Raw genomic sequence first — 18337 nt, forward strand, 5'->3', positions numbered from 1 at the left:
TTAAAGGAAAGGCAGGGACAGGAGACATTATAGTGGATGCCTGCTACAGGCCACCCGATCAGGAAGACTGAGCAGATGAGGCCCTCTATAGACAGATAGGAGCAACCTCACGTTCCCAAGTCCTGGTCCTCATGGGGGACTTCAACCATCCCAATACCTGTTGGAGGGACAACACAGCAGGGCATAAGCAATCCAGGAGGTTCCTGGAACATGTTGATGTTAACTTCCTCTCCAAGTGACAGAGGAGTCAATGAGGAGAGGTGCTGTGCGGAACCTTGTTCTCACCAACAAGGAGGGGCTGGTGGGGAATGTGAAGCTCCAGGTCAGCCTTGGCTGCAGTGACCATGAAATGGTGGAGTTCAAGATCCTTAGGGCAGCAAGGAGGGCACACAGAAAGCTTGCTACCCTGGACTTCAGGAGAGCAGACTTTGGCCTCTTCAAGGTCCTGCTTGGCAGAGTAGCATGGGATAGAGCCCTAGAATGAAAAGGGGACCAAGAAAGCTGGTTAATATTTAAGGATCACCTCCTCCAAGCTCAGGAGCGATGCATCCCAACAAAAAGGAAGTTGGGTAAGAACGCCAGAAGGCCTGCATGGTTGAACAAGGAGCTCCTGGACTAACTCAAATTCAAAAAGGAAGCCTGCAGAGGGTGGAAGCAAGGACAGGTAGCCTGGGAGGAATACAGAGAAATTGTCTAAGCAGTCAAGGATCAGGTTAGTAAGGTCAAAGCACTGACAGAATTAAATCTGGCCAGGGACATCAAGGGCAACAAGAAAAGTTTCTATAGGTACATCAAGGAGAAAAGAAAGATGAGGGAAAACGTGGGCCCTCTCCCAAAGGAAACAGGAGACCTGGCTACCCAGGATATGGAGAAGGCTGAGGTACTCAATGACTTTTTTGTCTCAGTCTTCACAGGCAAATGCTCCAGCCACACTGCCCAAGACACAGAAGGTAAAGGTGGGGACTTGGAGAATGAAGAACCGCCCACTGTAGAAGATCAGGTTTGAGACCATCTAAGAAACCTGAAGGTGCACAAGTCCATGGAACCTGATGAGATGCATCCGCAGGTCCTCAGATAACTGAAGGATGAAGTGGCTGAGCCACTATCCATCATATTTGAGAAGTTGTGGCAGTCTGGCAAAGTTCCCGCTGACTGGAAAAACACCCATTTTTAAAAATGGAAAAAAAGAGACCCAGGGAACTACAGGCCAGTCAGTCTCACCTCTCTATCCAGCAAGATCACGGAGCAGATCCTCCTGGAAACTATGCTAGGGTACATGGAAAATAAGGTGGTTATTGGTGACAGCCAACATGGCTTCACTAAGGGCAAATCATGCCTGACAAATTTGGTGGCCTTCTAGAATGGAGTTACACTCTTGGTGGATAAGGGAAGAGCAACTGATGTCACCTACCTGGACTTGTGCAAAGCATCTGACACTGTCCCACACAACATCCTTGTCTCTAAAATGGAGATACATGGATTTGACAGATGGACCACGTGGTGGATAAGGAACTGGCTGGATGGTCACACTCAAAGAGTTGTGGTCAATGGCTCAATGTCCATGTGGAGAGCAGTGACAAGTGAAGTTCCTCAGGGGTCAGTATTGGGACTGGTGCTGTTTAACATCTTTGTCAGCGACATGAACAGTGAGTACACCCTCAGCAAGTTTGGCTATGACACCAAGCTGTGTGGTGCGTTCGGCACGCTGGAGGGAAGGGATGTCATCCAGAGGGACCTGGACAGGCTTGAGAGATGGGTCCGTGCAAACCTCATGATGTTCAACAAGGCCAAGTGCAAGGACCTGCACACAGGTCAAAGCAATCCCAGTCACAAATACAGGCTGGGCAATGAGTGGATTGAGAGCAGCCCTGTGGAGAAGGACTTGCGAGTAATAGTGGATGGAATACTCTGAGCCAGCAATGTACACTCACAGCCTGGAAAGACAACTGTATCCTGGGTTGCATCAAGAGAAGTGTGAGTAGCAGGTCAAGGGAGGTGATTCTCCCCCTCTACTCCGCTCTTGTGAGACCCCACCTGCAGTACTGTGTCCAGCTTTGGGGCCCCCAACAGAAGAAGGACATGGACCTGTTAGACCGAGTCCAGAGGAGGGCCATGAAGATGATCAGGGGGCTGGAGCACGTCCTATTTGAGAAGAGGCTGAGAGAGTTGGGGTTGTTCAGCCTGGAGAAGAGAAGGCTCCAAGAAGACCTTATAGCAGCCTTCTAGTACTTAATGAGAGCCTACAGGAAAGTTGGGGAGGGACTCTTTATCAGGGAGTGCAGTGGTAGGACGAGGGGTAACAGTTTTAAACTGAAAGAGGGTAAATTTAGATTAGACAGAAGGAAGAAATTCTTTACTGTGAGGGTGGTGAGTCACTGGCACAGGTTGCCCAGAGAAGTTGTGGCTGCCCCCTCCCTGGTGGTGTTCAAGGCCAGGTTGGATTGAGCAACCTGATCTAGTGGAAGGTGTCCCTGCCCGTGGCAGGGGGGTTGGAACTAGGTGGTCTTTAAGGTCCCTTCCAACCCAAACCATTCTATGATTCTACGATAAAAGGAAAAAAAGGGGAAAACGCAAAGGAGAACGTTACTTCTTTAATCAATGAGAGCTAGGGATATCAAAAATAATATATTGTGCTAAAGACCAGTGCCATATGATGTTTCTAAAGGGGATGATTCTTTTACTGACTTTCTGGATATTCTGTTTCAAGGAAATAGACCCACATTATCGTTCTCAACACAAAACTTTCCACAGAAATTAGAATAATGTGACTGAAAGACCACACTGTTACCATACTTGCAAAATTGTTACTGAAGAGCTTGCCAAGGCCTCTGGTTTTGTTTTCTCAGTACTACCACTTTTTTGGCTAATTCCCTAAGGAAACAAGGTTTATACAACTGTATAGACTTCTCCCTGCCTCAGCAACCTTCCCCTAGCCCCTTAGTAAGTTTGTAACTGGTTGGCCCATTTCAACCAAATTTGAACAAGGGATGGAAATCTCCACTGCTGTGTCCAAACCTCAGAATTCAGAAGCCATTCCCAGACCCCAGGTCCATACATGCCCTGCAAGCTCATCCAGCCCCATTTCATGCTAGCAAGGACAGAAGTAATCAATGGTTCAGACATATTCTATTTTTTCTGCCAAATCAGTGACCACAGAGCTTATTTTTATTACTGCTTTTTATTTAGTGATGGCAAAAGTGCATTAATTCCTGCTGTTCTGCCTTTATAATCAAGTCTTTTACATTCCAGGCTAACAAGAAACACCATTTAAAAAACAGTAATACACTTCATCTCATTGCTCCTAGGGTTATTATTCCATGACATCACTTTGAGCCAGTAGGTAACTCTCATGCTACGTAGTTTTTTCTAGAATCCAGTCTGAATACTCAGCAACTTTTGTGTAGACACCCGGCTGTCCAGGGCGAGCGCAACCTTCGCCCCAGCTGGTGATGCCCACCAGATACCACACCTCCTCGTGCTTGCATGACAGCGGCCCTCCTGAATCTCCCTGTGTCACAGGAGAAAGACAGAGCATGCAAGGAACAGCTCTTGTCAGTATTTCTCTCTCAAAGAAAGCCTTGATTAAAATCAGCACCATTCAGCATTAACACCAGCATAACTTTTGTTTTAGACTAATTAACAGAGTACTGAAGCAGGTTTTCTGTTTTTCCATTAAACTGACTTCTAAATAGTTTCCAGTCATTGCAAATAATTTCTACTTCTTGTTAAAGTTCAAAACTACTGTGTTTTGTTTTGTTTTAGTTTATCTACAGACATGTTATTTAAAACCCAGTGAATACTACACATGCAAGTGAGAAAAATAGTAAATTTGCCAATGTTTTCTCTCATGACCTTGGTTTTAGTATGAAAGCTTCATTTCTCTTCATGGCTTATCTTGTTTGAGTGACACTGTCCTCCCCTGGATAAAACAGATCTCTGTTTTCTTTTCCTATTTCTAACTGATCTTTCTGAACAGAAGGTCCTTTAGTGTAACTGTCATGAGTTGTTGAGACAATAGCAAGTGTGTTATTTTCATAAAACAGCGTCTCCATGTTCTGGTACACTGTATCACATAAAGAAAGCTTAATTGCCATAAAGGAAAAATTACTTCCCAGCTCCACGAATTTTTATTCTTAATTACTCTATACTGACCACAGTAACAATAATATTTTAACATAAAAATGTTAACTGTTAAATGTCTAAAGCAAAAATACTGTATTTGGTAGAGAATTTAATCTTACTATTCTTTCATAAATTAACTCAGAATATTTAAATTAATGTAAGTGCATGAGTTGACACTCAAGCAGAGAATTTGGCTCACTGAACTCACGCTCTTGTGACATTTTAAATTCTAATCATGAACAGACCAGTCTGCTCAGGTTGTCTTTAGAGCCTTCCATTTCCCATGCATTTTAAGAGCATTGCTAGCATCCTCCCTTCTGGTTTGTACACAGTGAATGTTTTAAAATAAACTTTCATGTAGTGTATTTCTTGTCAGGAAATAAAAGCATCACATAGGAAATCTGCTTTTATTGGAGAAATGCTTTGAGATACTATACTTGCTCTCTCTGGATTTCTGATACTCCAAAGGAATACTGTTTTATTCCCTAAATGGATGAGATATATATATACACACACACACACTCAGCGTTTCTTATCCATGGAATCTATCCCTAAAGATTTAAATGTCACATAAGAAATGTTTTGTATGTACCTTGATTTTCAGTGCTTTTGACATGCAAAAGTGACAAATTAATCAACAACTTTATTGATAACTGTATTTCTCTAATGGCAATTAAAAAATAATTGCAGTATTCAATTATGTATTTCAACAAATGGTTGGAATTTATGACTATATACTACTTCTTTTCATTACCTTACAAGCATCCCTTCCACCTTCATCATAGCCAGCACAGATCACTTTGTCACCTATTCTGCGCTTCCGGTACCTTGCCTGGCATTCCTCTTTTGACATGAGGGGAACAGTAGCCTTCTGAAGAATATCTTCTACACGACCTATGTAATAGGTGGTATGAACAGAGAAATGTTTGCTTCTAACAAAATAAAAGTTAAAATTAAACTCTAGAAATCCCCATACAGTGATATTACAAAGTTGAAGGCCACTTTTTAGAGTGCTGTCAGATGTTCATGACACTGATCTTCCTTTTTTTCTGTTAGTAAACAATGAATTTTCTGCTAATTGTCTGCTAATTTGAATGTTTTTATAATGCCATTTTACATGTCATGACTGGGCAAGCTTCAAAACTCCCTTGTGATTTGCAATGAATCCTCATATGAGTACAGTTCTCAGGACATTGGTCCTTGGAACCTGTCCTCCTATTAGGAGCATTGTTTTGAGTTATTAACAATTATTTCTTAACAATCTGTTACAATAGGTTTGGAATCTCCCAGTTGCCAACTATGTGTTGCTCCATGCCCTAGTAGTTTACAGTATGGAGAAATTTGCACATAGAGTAAATAAGAGTATTTGAGAGCAGCCTTTTCTTAGAAATTGACAGAAGAAATTAGCCTATACAGTATCTGCCTAGATTTGTTAGATTTCACATTGAACTCTAACCTTCAAATAGGAAGATGCATAAAGGACATTGTTTAAATATGTGTGTGTATATATATATACACACACATAAATATTACATATAAAAAATATAAATAAATACATGTAAAAACAGACTTTGTTAATTAACAGCTATTTTGGCCTACCTCCATATAAAATTGGAGGATTTCAAATGCCATCTACTATCAAAACACAAAAGTCATTGTCATTGTTTATAATCAACCTTCAGAATCATAAAAGCAACATACTTCAATCTTCAATTTTAAAAGTCATATGAATACAATCACATTAAAAAAAAAAAAAAAAGCATGGGTTATGTGTAGACTGTAATTAAAAATCTCACAGTTCAGTGACAAGTCTGGCTTTTTTTCAGCTGGGAGAGCGAAAAGGTGTATGTATTCCAGATATATACTGTTTTGGCAGTAGATTAAACTAGAATCTATGCAAAAGTATTTGAGGGCTGTACAGGACATATTTAAGGTTGCATTCTTGCATATTTCAAATTATTGAATCACACGATTAATAAAATTTAGTATTTGTGTCAAAGCACAGAGTTATTTAATGATAATTTCATACATCTTTCATATATGTTTTATGAAGTCTTAACAGAAGTAGATTCTAATTAAGAATTATATTACAGTGCTGGCCAGATAGCAATAATGGTAGCCAAGAACACAGTAGAATTTTCTTTTTAAAAAGAATGGATTTTTCTTTCAAGGAAAAAAAAATAGCGAGGGGAAAGGTTTTTTTAACCACATGAATTTTGTAAATATAAGAATTCACTGTTTAAATATTTATCTGTACCTTTTTCTTTTCTGTAACCCCATCCAATTACCCAACAGTCAGTATAAAGTATGTTAGCATCTTCTTTTGATGGCAGGCAAATAGGTAGTTGGAGATCTAAAATATGATTAAAATATTAGTTTGACCACAGAGACAACTGGAACATTAAGGTTTTGTGGGGACCTACACGACCCCTGATGATAGCCTCTATGTTACACTTTGTCCCTTACACTACATATATGATTCCAGCCACATAAATAAAAGCCACCCATTTTCTTTCCAAAGCCAACAGAATGAAATTCTCGTCAAACCCAACTGCTTATTAAAGGAAGCCAGCCCAGGTGTCATGCACTGCCATACCAACGCCAGCCCTGTGTCATTCTGCACATTTTCAGAATTTCTCTGAAATACACTACATACCAGTAAAATTCATAGGTTTATCAAGTTTCAATAAAGCAATGTCATATCCAGTCTGTGCGTATTTATACTGAGGGTGAACAATAATCTCTTCCACTCTGAAGAATGGCGTATCCTCATTTATTTCTGATTGTTTTAAAATACCAGCATAAACACGCCAAATGTTGGGATTCTCAAGACTGAGGGAAAAAGACAAACAGTCAGTCTGTGGTAACAAATTTGCACTGATTTAGAGTTTGCGTGCAGATGCCAACATCTTCCATTACTCCTGAGTGTCCAGTGAACAGCACTGAGGTCTGTCTTTCCATTTGTTATTTTCACACTCTCTAAACTACAAAACTACAGGAGTTTTGTCCATTTCCTCCACTTCTCCTCCTTTCTGTTACTTTCCCTATTCATATTTTCATCCTTGTATCAGTTTTCTCTCTCCTTTATGTTCAGGCTCTCGTTGTCCTGATCCTTATTCTTCATCCTCCTTCCCCCTCTACCTTCTTTTATTTTCTCTTTTTCTCTTCTTCTTTTTTTTTTTTTTCCCTTTAATTTTCAAGGGCCTAATGCAAGCCCTGAAGTAGTAAATGAGATTCTTTCCATTCATTCGAACACAACAGCTTTTCTAGTAATGAAAAGAGGGTTGGGAATATAAATTCAAGTAGAGTCTATTCTGACATATATTTGTTAGGAAAATGACACTAGTCAGGTAAATATAGATTAGAAAGTGTAAAATCATAGACATATATGAAAAGTTCCAGTTAATCTTTATGATTTCAACTTTACTTTGAGTAAGCTTAAGGGATATTCCATTGTGATATTCTACCATTAAGGCAACCTAGAACTTTTGGTACACGTAATGAAGAAGATGCAAACTTTTCTTAAATAAACTTTCCAAAAATTTTGAAGATGAATTCATAAATATGTTAGGTTTAATAATTTCCAATTAACAAAGTCTATTTTTTAATTTTTATTTTGCAAATATATCTTCTCCTTCTGCTGTTTATAATGCCAATAACTTCTACACTGGATAGCAGGTAGAGAATTATATTTTTAATATAGGATTTTTTAGAGAGTTTAACCACTTTTGTAAAATTTGCCACTGGAGGCAAAATATTAGCCATACTATTCCACGCAAAAACAATAATGGGTAATGTACTACACTGAGTGAGTAAAAATGCCTGATTTTGGACCATGTTGCTGGGTCTTGGAGCATCCTCTTTCTTGAGCATTTTATCTGTTTACCTGTTGCTTTTCTCCCATCAGACTGCATTATAGCCTCACACTTTTCATTCCGTAAATGATAGGATAACCTACTTTACAGGTGATGACAATCTAACAAAGGAAATGAATCATCTGCATGCCAATTAAATCAGGTCTTCACAACACAAGTAATTTCATAACCCAAATCTGATGGTAATTGTATTAACAATACAGACTATATGCGTCAGTGCAAATTAGCAATGTCTTAGGCATTGCCAGCTTTAAATTTTTTTCTTACAGCTGGAAACTGTGTTAAAAATAGGGTATTGACTGACTAATTGATAGAATTTGGGGAAAAAAAACCCCAACTGTTAAAGGAAAAACAGGACAACCAGAGCAACTGGGATCTGGATGTTTCATGTAATGCAGAGATAGGTAGCTCAGGTGCCAGAAGCAGCCTAATTGGACCCCCACAGAGATTTATTTTGTGTCCTCGTCAAATAAGTTAACTTGCTGAGCACCCTGCTGCTGAAGCTATCAGATTAGTACCATTTCTTAAGTTCCATGGAGAAATCTCTGAGATAAGTAATTTGAAGTTTATGAAATGTAATAACCTAGCAACAGATTTTCCTTGATCAATGATATGGTATCACAGTAAGGAAAAGCTTATATTGCATGAGAATGTCTAAGTTTCTGTAGGTATCTGGTGTCTGCTTTGAATTTCATCTTCTAGATGCATTAAAATAATTTAGCATCAGTAGTAAAATACTATGTTACAAAGGGACAAAGTATGGAGTTCCAGTTACATTAAAGATATGAATGGTCTACCTTAGAAGTTCACCTTTTGTTTACATTAAAACAGTTTATTTTATTCTAGTCCTCATTTTTATTTTTCTGAAAAGTAGGTCTCAATTTATCTCACACACTGGATGAAATTTTTTGTTTTATTTGTACTTTTATATTTAGGGCTCACCTCATGACGCAGTGAGCAGCTGTAAGAATCCACCTGTTGCTGATGATAGAGCCCCCGCAGAGGTGTCTCTGACGAGACAACTTCACATGCAAGCTGACTTGCCACGGCCATTCACCAGGGGAAGAGTCTGTCCCTCCAACGATCCTAATAGTTCTTGCAGAATGCTGCATACAAACTATAGAAATAATTTTAAACTGTGCTTAAAGATAATTTGCACTCACCAATGAAAAATTAAGATAAGACTACTGCTGATCCCTGAATAGGGACCAATCTATCGTAAAGACAGTGATACATGATACATTCTAATCCCTTTATGATTTACGATCATAAAGTCTATTAAAACCAAGTTCACAGTGCTGCTGGTGGTGTTTACAATGCGTAGGCCTGGCCAACTTCACTTTTTCAGACATCACAACACGTCCCATTGGGACAATGCAACCAATTCAAAACAACCAACTGAAAAAACAAAACCAAACCAAAACAAAAAGACATTTTGGCTTCCTGTACTGAAATCAGTTAAGCACTGTCTCTTTTACATGAAAGAAGTTTTACTTACCAGTACTGGCTTTTTTTTTACATAATCTTAATGAGTATCCAGAGATCCTTCCTGGTCCATGTACTATTTCCACTGGAGATCCATTTGAGGACATTCTCAGGTGACATTCACACTTTCTGCCAATGAATTAATGCGAAGATTCAGTTTGAACTTTTTTTATGTAGACCGCATACATTACCCCCTCACCAAGACTACGGAATGGTTATTTCAGCAGTCTTTGAACATTTAAAAAATATATCTCACCCTTCTTCATTGCATGAATCTTGAAGGGGAAAGTAGGTAAAAAATTGGCAGCGGATCACATCTGTGCAAACGTGCTGGCAGGCTCTGTGTCCTTTAGTATAAGTGACATTGAGTTCATCTCCCAAAAAATTCATATGCGTGTAAGTGCGAGAATTGCAGGCTGTAAGAATGAGTGCATTTCAAGCATCAGAAAGTCTATTAACTTGATAAATTCAAAATTAGTATTTTTATTGTAATTTATTGCTTACCAGGGAGGGATCTTCTGCAATTTAGGAGACCAAAGCCTGATACAGCATTTTCTCGTGATATAAGTGCCTCTGGTATCCCACTTGTTGATGTCTTCAGAAGGCAAAGATTTCTAAAATGAAAAATTTTTTACAGTAATTAAATCTGTTCTCACATCCTAAAATTGATTGTTTAGGCACTGGTAAGGGAAGGTTTTTTCTTAAATGTATTTTTTCTCCCAAGTCCCTATCTGTAAAAGTATTTCATATGGAAATGCATTTACTAAGTTCACTAGTTCACACTATATTGAGGGAGCTTTTTTAGTTTTGTGGAATGGCATGACTGTACTACTAAAGGTTGTACAGTATTTATACATACGTAGAAGAGGTTACTTTGGATGATATATGCCATTTCAGCTTTGCTTTTCCCTGAAATTCCTTTGAAACTTTATTCTTCTGCTTTGTGTGGAATGTAGATTTTTAACTATTCTCACTACTACGTATGGAAAAAAGGAAACTCAATAGAAACATTTTTAAACCTGTTAATTTTATCAAAAATTTTTCACGTAAATAACTTAATAGTACTAGGAAACCAGATAACTCTATTACAATTTCATAAAATTAAGTTTTAAGTCATTGAAGCAATCTGGAGGTTCACTGTATCTTTAGTGTGTATAACTTTCTTCACATTAACATTAGATACGCAACTGCAATACAAAACCCCTGATCACACTGGAGAAGAGATGAAATGCTTACAGGAAATTATAAACTTATGAATACAAAACACAAAAAGGTGTGCCTTGTTGAATATAACCTTTTAACAAAAATTTCTGAAGTATAAGAAAATAGTGGTTAAAAAAACACTGTGTGTTTTTTAAAAAAAAATCTAGTTAGAGAATTAAAGTTAGTTGTCATATTCACCTTTGGGATTCTATTTGCCATTCCCTGGTAAAGAATGTGAAGAACAAACACTTTGGAAAATATGTACAAATAGTTTGGCAGACAGAGATATCGGGAGTGAAAAAACTTGTAATATTAATTCCTGAAAATTCTTGATCTTCAAAAATGTCCATTTGACAATCTGTATAAAACGAGAACAAAATATCAAAATTCCAAATATTTTATTATATCATCAGAATATTAAGGTTTACAGATTATTCATTTCTATCCTTATTCACATTTTCCTTAATTTGTGACTGATAAGCTGGAAAGATAACACCACATTTTAACCAAAAACTATTTCTCAAGAACATTTTTGAGTGTGTAAAGTCATAGGGAGGAGTACTGAACAGGGATAAGGTTCATATGCAGAAGAGGAGAAATTAATGTTAGAATACATATTTGATAATCTAATAGGAAATGTTTTAAATTAGGAACAGTGGAAATCAGTGTACAAATCCACAGTTAGGAACAAATCATGGTAATCTAGGCAAAGTCTAAAATAATTAAGATAATGGGTATATCTAAGAGGATCATGGGGAGACTAGAAGATAAATAATGGGATGATCGTCTTAACACTTTATTAAATGATATTTGAAAAATAGGCAGAATAAGCAGAAGTAATGTACAGTCTGCCCTCTAACACAACCAAAATAACATAACAGAGACTTGGCAGGATAATTCACACAACCAGACTATGGATATAGAAGTCACAGGAAGTACTAGCATGTTTAGAGAGAGAAAAATGAGTTGCCTTCTCCAAAGATATACTTGAAGTCCTAGTTAGAATCCCAGTGCAACAATAAAAAATTGAGAAAAAGGAAGCACCAGCATGGAGGATGTTTCTTGAAACTACCAAGCTGTAAAGACAGTAAAAATAGCAAAACAATCCAAAACACAGGACTTGGTGGCAGCAGAGAACTTCAGCTGTTGAGAAAGTACATCAGCCAAGTCGACACTACCCAATGAGTTATAGAAACATACTGGGAACATCTTACTACAGAAAGGAAAAACCAGTAAAAGGGAGAGGTAGAGTTTAGTGTGACTCCTGTTAATTTGATGAGGTTTTCAAAAAACATAAACATGAAAGGACAAAAATACTGGACAGTGATTATGCAATAAGAAGATGAAAAAATAATTGGGAGACTAGAAAATAAGGGTCAGTTAACTCTGACAATTATTAGGTAAAATCCCACGTTAAGGGAAAATAGAGAATGGATACTTTCTAAAGAAAATTGTATTTAAAGCATAAATGTGGATCTGGTAGTTTAGGGAAGCTAACTCATGATCTCAGTGATCATGTTCAGTGATCGTTTGTTCAATATTCAGTGTCCTCAAGGAACGTACTTTGAAAAGGGCAGAAGTACAGACAAATTGTTATGGATGTGTCATAACGTGTGCATAAGGACAAAACCAGATAGGCAAAGGCACAAAATGAAACGCCAAATAGGAAGGAACAAACTCTTGAAAGAAAAATATGTGGTACCATTCAATTAGCATTAAGAAAGGAACTCAGGTTCTGCTCAGTGGAGAAGGAAAGCTAATGGCAAAGGACACAAGAAAGGCTAAAGTACTACTCTTTTTTTTCTTCCCTCTATTCTTCTTGAAAACAAACTGCAGTTAGATAGTCAAAAATATTAACATTACTGAGCAGAGGGAAGAGGGCATGGTAAAACAGAAAACAAAGAAATCCCATAATATTGATTATTTCAGTGGTCTTAGAATCTGACTGAAGCAATCGCAAAGTTTCTTGGTACAATTTAGCTTTTGGTGTTCACGGAGGGTTGCTGTGATTCCAAAAGCTTTGAAAGGGGAAGCATCTATTTTTAAAACGATGACACTGGAACATATACAATGTAAGACTAGTCAGCCTAAATATAGTCAGAAAAAAAACTAGAACAAATATTCAAACACACCCATTTCAGATATTTACAACACAAGAAGGCAGAAGGTGGTACTGAGATTTTATCACTATATTTGACAAATCTGTCCAGACAGGTGTAGCTGCTCTGTCTTGGATTAGGACAGATGACCTCTTGATCCAGTAGTACTGTCTAGGCTTCTATGATCCCATGATTTATTGCTGCTCTCTCTCTTGCCTTTCTTGCAAGACACAGAAAGCAAGGAAGGAAGGAAGGTAAGAACAAGACTGACCTTCACATGCTTTCAGAAATTCTGATTTAATTTGTGATGGATCATTACTGCCATGTCATTACTGTCATAAACCATAAATGTCTTTAATATAAAGTCTCAAATGGCTTTTGATATTTTTTTTAGCTTCAAATCATATTCTTTGTGCATATGTTACAGTTCCTCAATTTTTCTCAAAGTCTCTGAGCAGGACCCTCCTGAGTACTGTGATTTTTCTTTTAAGCATGAATGTGTGTCTTTCTAATATATCTTAATGCAAGAGTTTGTAAAAAAATCTTTCCTCCATTCTCTGTCATACACATAGTGAGGGAATAGCTAAATTGTTCTCTTCTGTTCAAGAAACTTTTTCTTCCTTTTTTTCTTCTTCACACTTAATTTTTCTTTAAGTGTCTTCATTATTAAGATCTGAACGAAACTACTTTTTCAATATTTTCCAAAGATTTTTCCTACAGTAGGATTAGCAGAGCCTGAAGGAAGTGTATTTATACAGAAAAAGAAGATGCAGAGTCTCTACAAAATGTGATTTCTATGGGAAAGCTAGATTATCTGTGATCTAAAATAAGGTTATATGGAAGAAGAGGAACATCACCATTAAGAAGGGAAAATACCACACAGTAGGACACGGTGGAGGTAGATTTCAAAAAAGAATTAAAAAAAAAAAAAAGAAAAAAGTGAAAGACGTGTCAATTGAGAATAAGAAGGTATAATACACAGTTTGATCTTGCACTCTTGAGAGTTTTGCCTGAGTAATGATGGCAGGAACAAGCACAGACACTGCTTCGTCACAAATCACCCACAAAACACAGAATAAATCCCTTCATATTAGCCAGTTGTATTAGAAAGCTGCAGGTCTTCATCAAAAATTTTGAACTGCATACATGGTATACAAACAGAATTTAGAAAGCTTTATATTCCTCCTGATCTTTGACTTTGATGGGATTTTATCTTTCATTTTTGTATCCATGGTACAAAGATAACATGCAATTTCATCAAGCTAATCTTTTATTTAGATCTTCAAAGCAGGCAACTCTTTTTGTAAGACAAATGATAAAATGATGAAATGATGAAAAATTAAAAAGACCTGAACCTCCTTTGTGCCTGAGACTAACTATATTTGCAAGAATAAGTTTATATTAGAATTATTTTGCATAATTAAACATTTATCTATGTCAGAGATAGACTGCACCTCATCATCCGTAACCCTTAAAACTAAACTGAATCACAGATTTTAAATAGTTACCTATTTCAGAAAGCTGGCACGGCTTTAAAGAGAATCCAGACACAACCTCATCAAGCACCTTTATGCTGGTTGGAGTTCCTACACTGGTATGTTTCAAGAAGCACTTTTTACTGAGTGACAAAGAATAAAGAAAGTGGTAAGACAACAGGCCATATTCCTTGGTCTACACCATCCTTCTGGCCCCATAATTCCTACCATTATGCATGTTCTGGCCACAGGCCAGACTAATCTCCAATCTCCAGAACAATCACCAAATGAAGAACAGAGCTAGCTGAACAATGTTTAACTTGTAAAATGGAGCAGACTACCAGCTCAAAAATAGGCATCATGTCTGATGATGCTATTTTCAGAGCAATAAGCACAGTAAGATTTAACAGAGCAATAATGCTGCACACCTACCAATATAATTTGCATTTCAATATCTCTAGAGAGTTTCAATTTCTTTTCAGTGCTCTGATAATCAAGTTTGTCTTTCTTGCTGATGGACAAATGAAAGCTAATTTATTACAGACATTTTCCTATCTGTAATTTTGAATAAATATTGCAAGGATGACAAGTCAAGGAAAAATTATTTCCTTGAATAAATTCTTGCACCTTAAACTGCTCTGAAATTTACTCTACTAAAGCACAGCACTGTCCAAGGAAAGGGGTCAAACCTGTATTTACCGAAAGCTTGCATTGTGAAATGTTTCTGAGGCATATGTAAAAAAATGACAATGGTTGTCATTGGTACATCTTTTCTGACACTGTTGATAACTATCAGCCATAGTAACATCATAAATTTTCCCTTCCATATCCAGTCCTGTGTGGACATCTGGGCTGCAAGCTGTCAAAAAAGAAAGAACAAGTTCTGAAAACACGCTTCTATTCTTTTCCCCGGCCCACACCCTAAACTGCCCAAAAGATAGCAGTTCATATGCCAGAGACCTCATAATCCAGATCCCACGTCCCATGCTCACTTGAGTTACATCGTACTTCACATATACTTCTAGTAACAAAATCAGAAGTGTAGGTAGAGTGTAGTACCACATGGCAGAGGAAAAAAATGGCAGATTTTGACAATGCCTCTGCCCACATGAGAGAGGAGCTCTAACCACTATGGCTGAGATGATGATGACATTAATCAAAGCAAGAACTCAGGATTAATCCTAAAACATACTTTCCCATTTTCAAATTCATAGAGCAGTTTAAAAGGCAAACTCTGTCCTCATAAGCAACAGACATCTCCATTTGAGTCAGAAGACTTAATTTACACTCCACAGAGTGAGAATTGGGGCTGTGAGGTTTGAAATAGCTTTCCCACAGGCAGGATCCAGGTTTTACCTAAAGCACTTTTAAAAGTCCTGACTGCTCTGAAAGGCAAGTGGCAAGCAAAAGCAAGCACAACTGATTTGTCAATAGCTGCAATGGAGAACTTGCATAAAGACTCATGTTGAGGTGCTATACCAATAAAACTAAAGAATTAACCTGATATCTGTAAGACACTATTTGGCCTCAAAATAAATATAAATAAATAAATAAATATATTCTTGCTTATTCTGTTTTCCTGCAGTACCATGCTATGCTTAAAGCTGATCTCCTCTTAATGACATCATTATGATGGTACAATTTTAAAACATAATTAAAACAACACTTTTAATAGGCTTTAAATATGCCTGCTGAAAACTCACAGCTATGGCATGCTGACATTAAGACTGTGCACAGCACACATACACTAAAGGATGGAGCTGCTAGTAAATTTTTACACAGAGTCATGAAGGTAGCAACATCACTTTGTGACTATGCACTTCGCTTTGCTGGACATCTGTTCTACAAAGTAATAGAGCAGGGTCACACACACCATATGAGCAGCTTGCTGGAGTGGAATTGTAGTAGTAAATTAATCTTCAGAACTGGAGCTCCCAGTTAAAGCATGTGCTTCCATCTGCCTCTAGCAAATGAAACAGTGACTGCAGGAACACGATTTCTCCATGACCTCATCTGGGGACCCGCAGTAGTGGATAGTTGTGGCTGAAGGGTGAAACCAGTGGAAGATTTTATAAGCTGTGTTTGAGAGAGGTCTGGCAGAGAACATACAAATCACTGCTTGACTGCTTCCCTGATTCTATTCCTCTTTTAAAAATGCTAATTTTCTAATATCTGCTACATGATACAGAGCATAAAATGCATATATGCAAATAACCATAACTTACCACTAATTTGGATGTTACACTGTTTTAAAGAATGTCCAGAGATAGCTCCTTCCATGTCCACTTTCGGCAGCATTTCTGTATCACTGTCTTTTAAGTAGCAGGAAAACCTGTGTTTTAAAATGCAGCAATTCACAGCTTTTGCAGTACAACACAGACTTTCATAACTGTTTCTCAGGTGAAATGCAGGCTGTCCAATATCCCTCAACATTAAAATTTAGACAAGTGCCATTTGGAGAAAGATAGGATAGAGCTGCATCTGCTTTGTTGGCACTGGTGCCAGATGAAATTTCTCAGTCTATGTGGGAACTCCAAAGGTCTCATTAAGGTGAGAATCAGAGCCCAGGATTTGGAGGACAGAAATGCACTGCACATAGAGAGGGAGGACAACCTCATCCTCTCAGGCTACTGAAGTTCTTAATTGTGAGAAAAATATGTTAAAGAGAGAGGGTGGGGCACAGTAGAGGGGACCACTGAAGATATGAAATTGCTCACGTGCCTCAACAATAAAAATGTGGCACAGAGGAGGGAGTGCACAGTCAGTTCTGTTTTCTTGAAAGGGTTGGTATGCAAGTGGGAAAGATTGGAAACTGCCAAATTTAATCTTTTGAATTTAAGCAAATACTCTTTTAGATCACCAGTTTTAAAGATACATGACATTGTTTTCCATGGCAACCCCGTAGCTTTCCTTGTGTGCCTGTGTTCTGTCAAAATTTTACCAAGTTACTAAAATTATCACAGGAGACCAGCAAACACCACATAAGCATGAACGTTTTACCTTTTTGCAGGATCTTTAGTCCATGCCGCTGGCAAATAGGTGAAGAGCAGACAGGTAGGATGGTAAGTACACACTACTTGGCAGTAATTGGCACTCGGTGTAAAAACCGTAGCAAGGTCTCCTCCTTGGAAGTATGTATTTTCATAGATCTGAGTCACACATTCTGATATGGAATAACAAAATGCATATATTAGAGATGGGAGCACACACAGTTCACCAGGAGATGTTGAAGCCACTGCTCCTCTTTGTCATTGACCTCACTTTTAACACAGTCATTTGGCAGGAGAAGAGGGTGAGGGGGGTGAGTAGCACAGTTCCTCTGAGAGTCTCGTCTTTGTTCTCCAGCAGAAATAAAACTCTGCAGGGTGTCTCCCCCTGTTCCCTGTCTCGTACTGGATGCTGGAGCAGGGCAGCTTGAGCCAAGGCAGAAGGCTGAGCAGCAGGATGGACCAGAAGGCAGATCTGCACAGCAGAGAGGGAAGGACCTTCTCACAGCAGATCTCAGGAGTGGCAGAAGCCTCATCTGAGAGAGACCAGTACAGAGCACCATTAAGAGGAAAACCAGGAAAAGGAAGTGCAGGGACCAAAAGGAGTTAGAAAGTTGTATGTGAAGCATGTGGATTCTCTGAGGCCAGAGTCACACATGGTGCCACTGTGCACAGCTTCAGTGGCACCCAGCATTTTATAAACCCTCTTCTCCCTCACACTCCACCTTGAACTCCCTCTGACTTGCTTTACAATGAAGAAAATACTGTTACAGGAGTAGTGTCTCCGGAACTGTTGAGAATAAAAATGAGGCCAACTACCACCCTGCATCTGCAAGTTTTCATCATGAATCCCATATTGGACTCTATAACGAAACCCACTCATGTTGCAGAGATGTGCAATGAAGATACCTAAGCAGCAACCTGCTCCCATCTTTCAAAATGAAGGCATTTTAAGATTCTGTGTTAAACCACACGAGAAGGCTGGCTTTGCAGAGGACCCCACCATCTTCTTGTATTTTGCCCTCCAAAGGGGTAGCAATTATGTATCATTCCTGTATCTAGAGTACTTTTCCTTAGCTAAAAGAGAAAAT

The 18337-nt window shown here is 38.2% G+C and overlaps 1 protein-coding gene across 1 annotated transcript; it reads right to left on the reverse strand.

The window, feature by feature from the left end:
* Positions 1 to 3160: 3160 nt before the first annotated feature.
* On the reverse strand, positions 3161 to 18129 carry LOC141941996 (coagulation factor XI-like). Its single transcript, XM_074864935.1, has 14 exons — positions 18066 to 18129; positions 17260 to 17422; positions 16485 to 16591; positions 14959 to 15118; positions 14293 to 14402; positions 10884 to 11043; positions 9987 to 10096; positions 9739 to 9898; positions 9496 to 9611; positions 8940 to 9114; positions 6779 to 6954; positions 6380 to 6475; positions 4877 to 5016; positions 3161 to 3508 (listed from the first exon to the last, which is right to left on the reverse strand). Exons 1-14 carry the CDS (start codon positions 18127 to 18129, stop codon positions 3353 to 3355), a joined length of 1893 nt encoding a protein of 630 aa, XP_074721036.1. The 3' UTR covers positions 3161 to 3352.
* Positions 18130 to 18337: the final 208 nt, after the last annotated feature.

The sequence above is a fragment of the Strix uralensis genome, chromosome 4 (genome assembly GCF_047716275.1).
Source record: "Strix uralensis isolate ZFMK-TIS-50842 chromosome 4, bStrUra1, whole genome shotgun sequence".
Lineage (NCBI taxonomy): Eukaryota > Metazoa > Chordata > Aves > Strigiformes > Strigidae > Strix > Strix uralensis.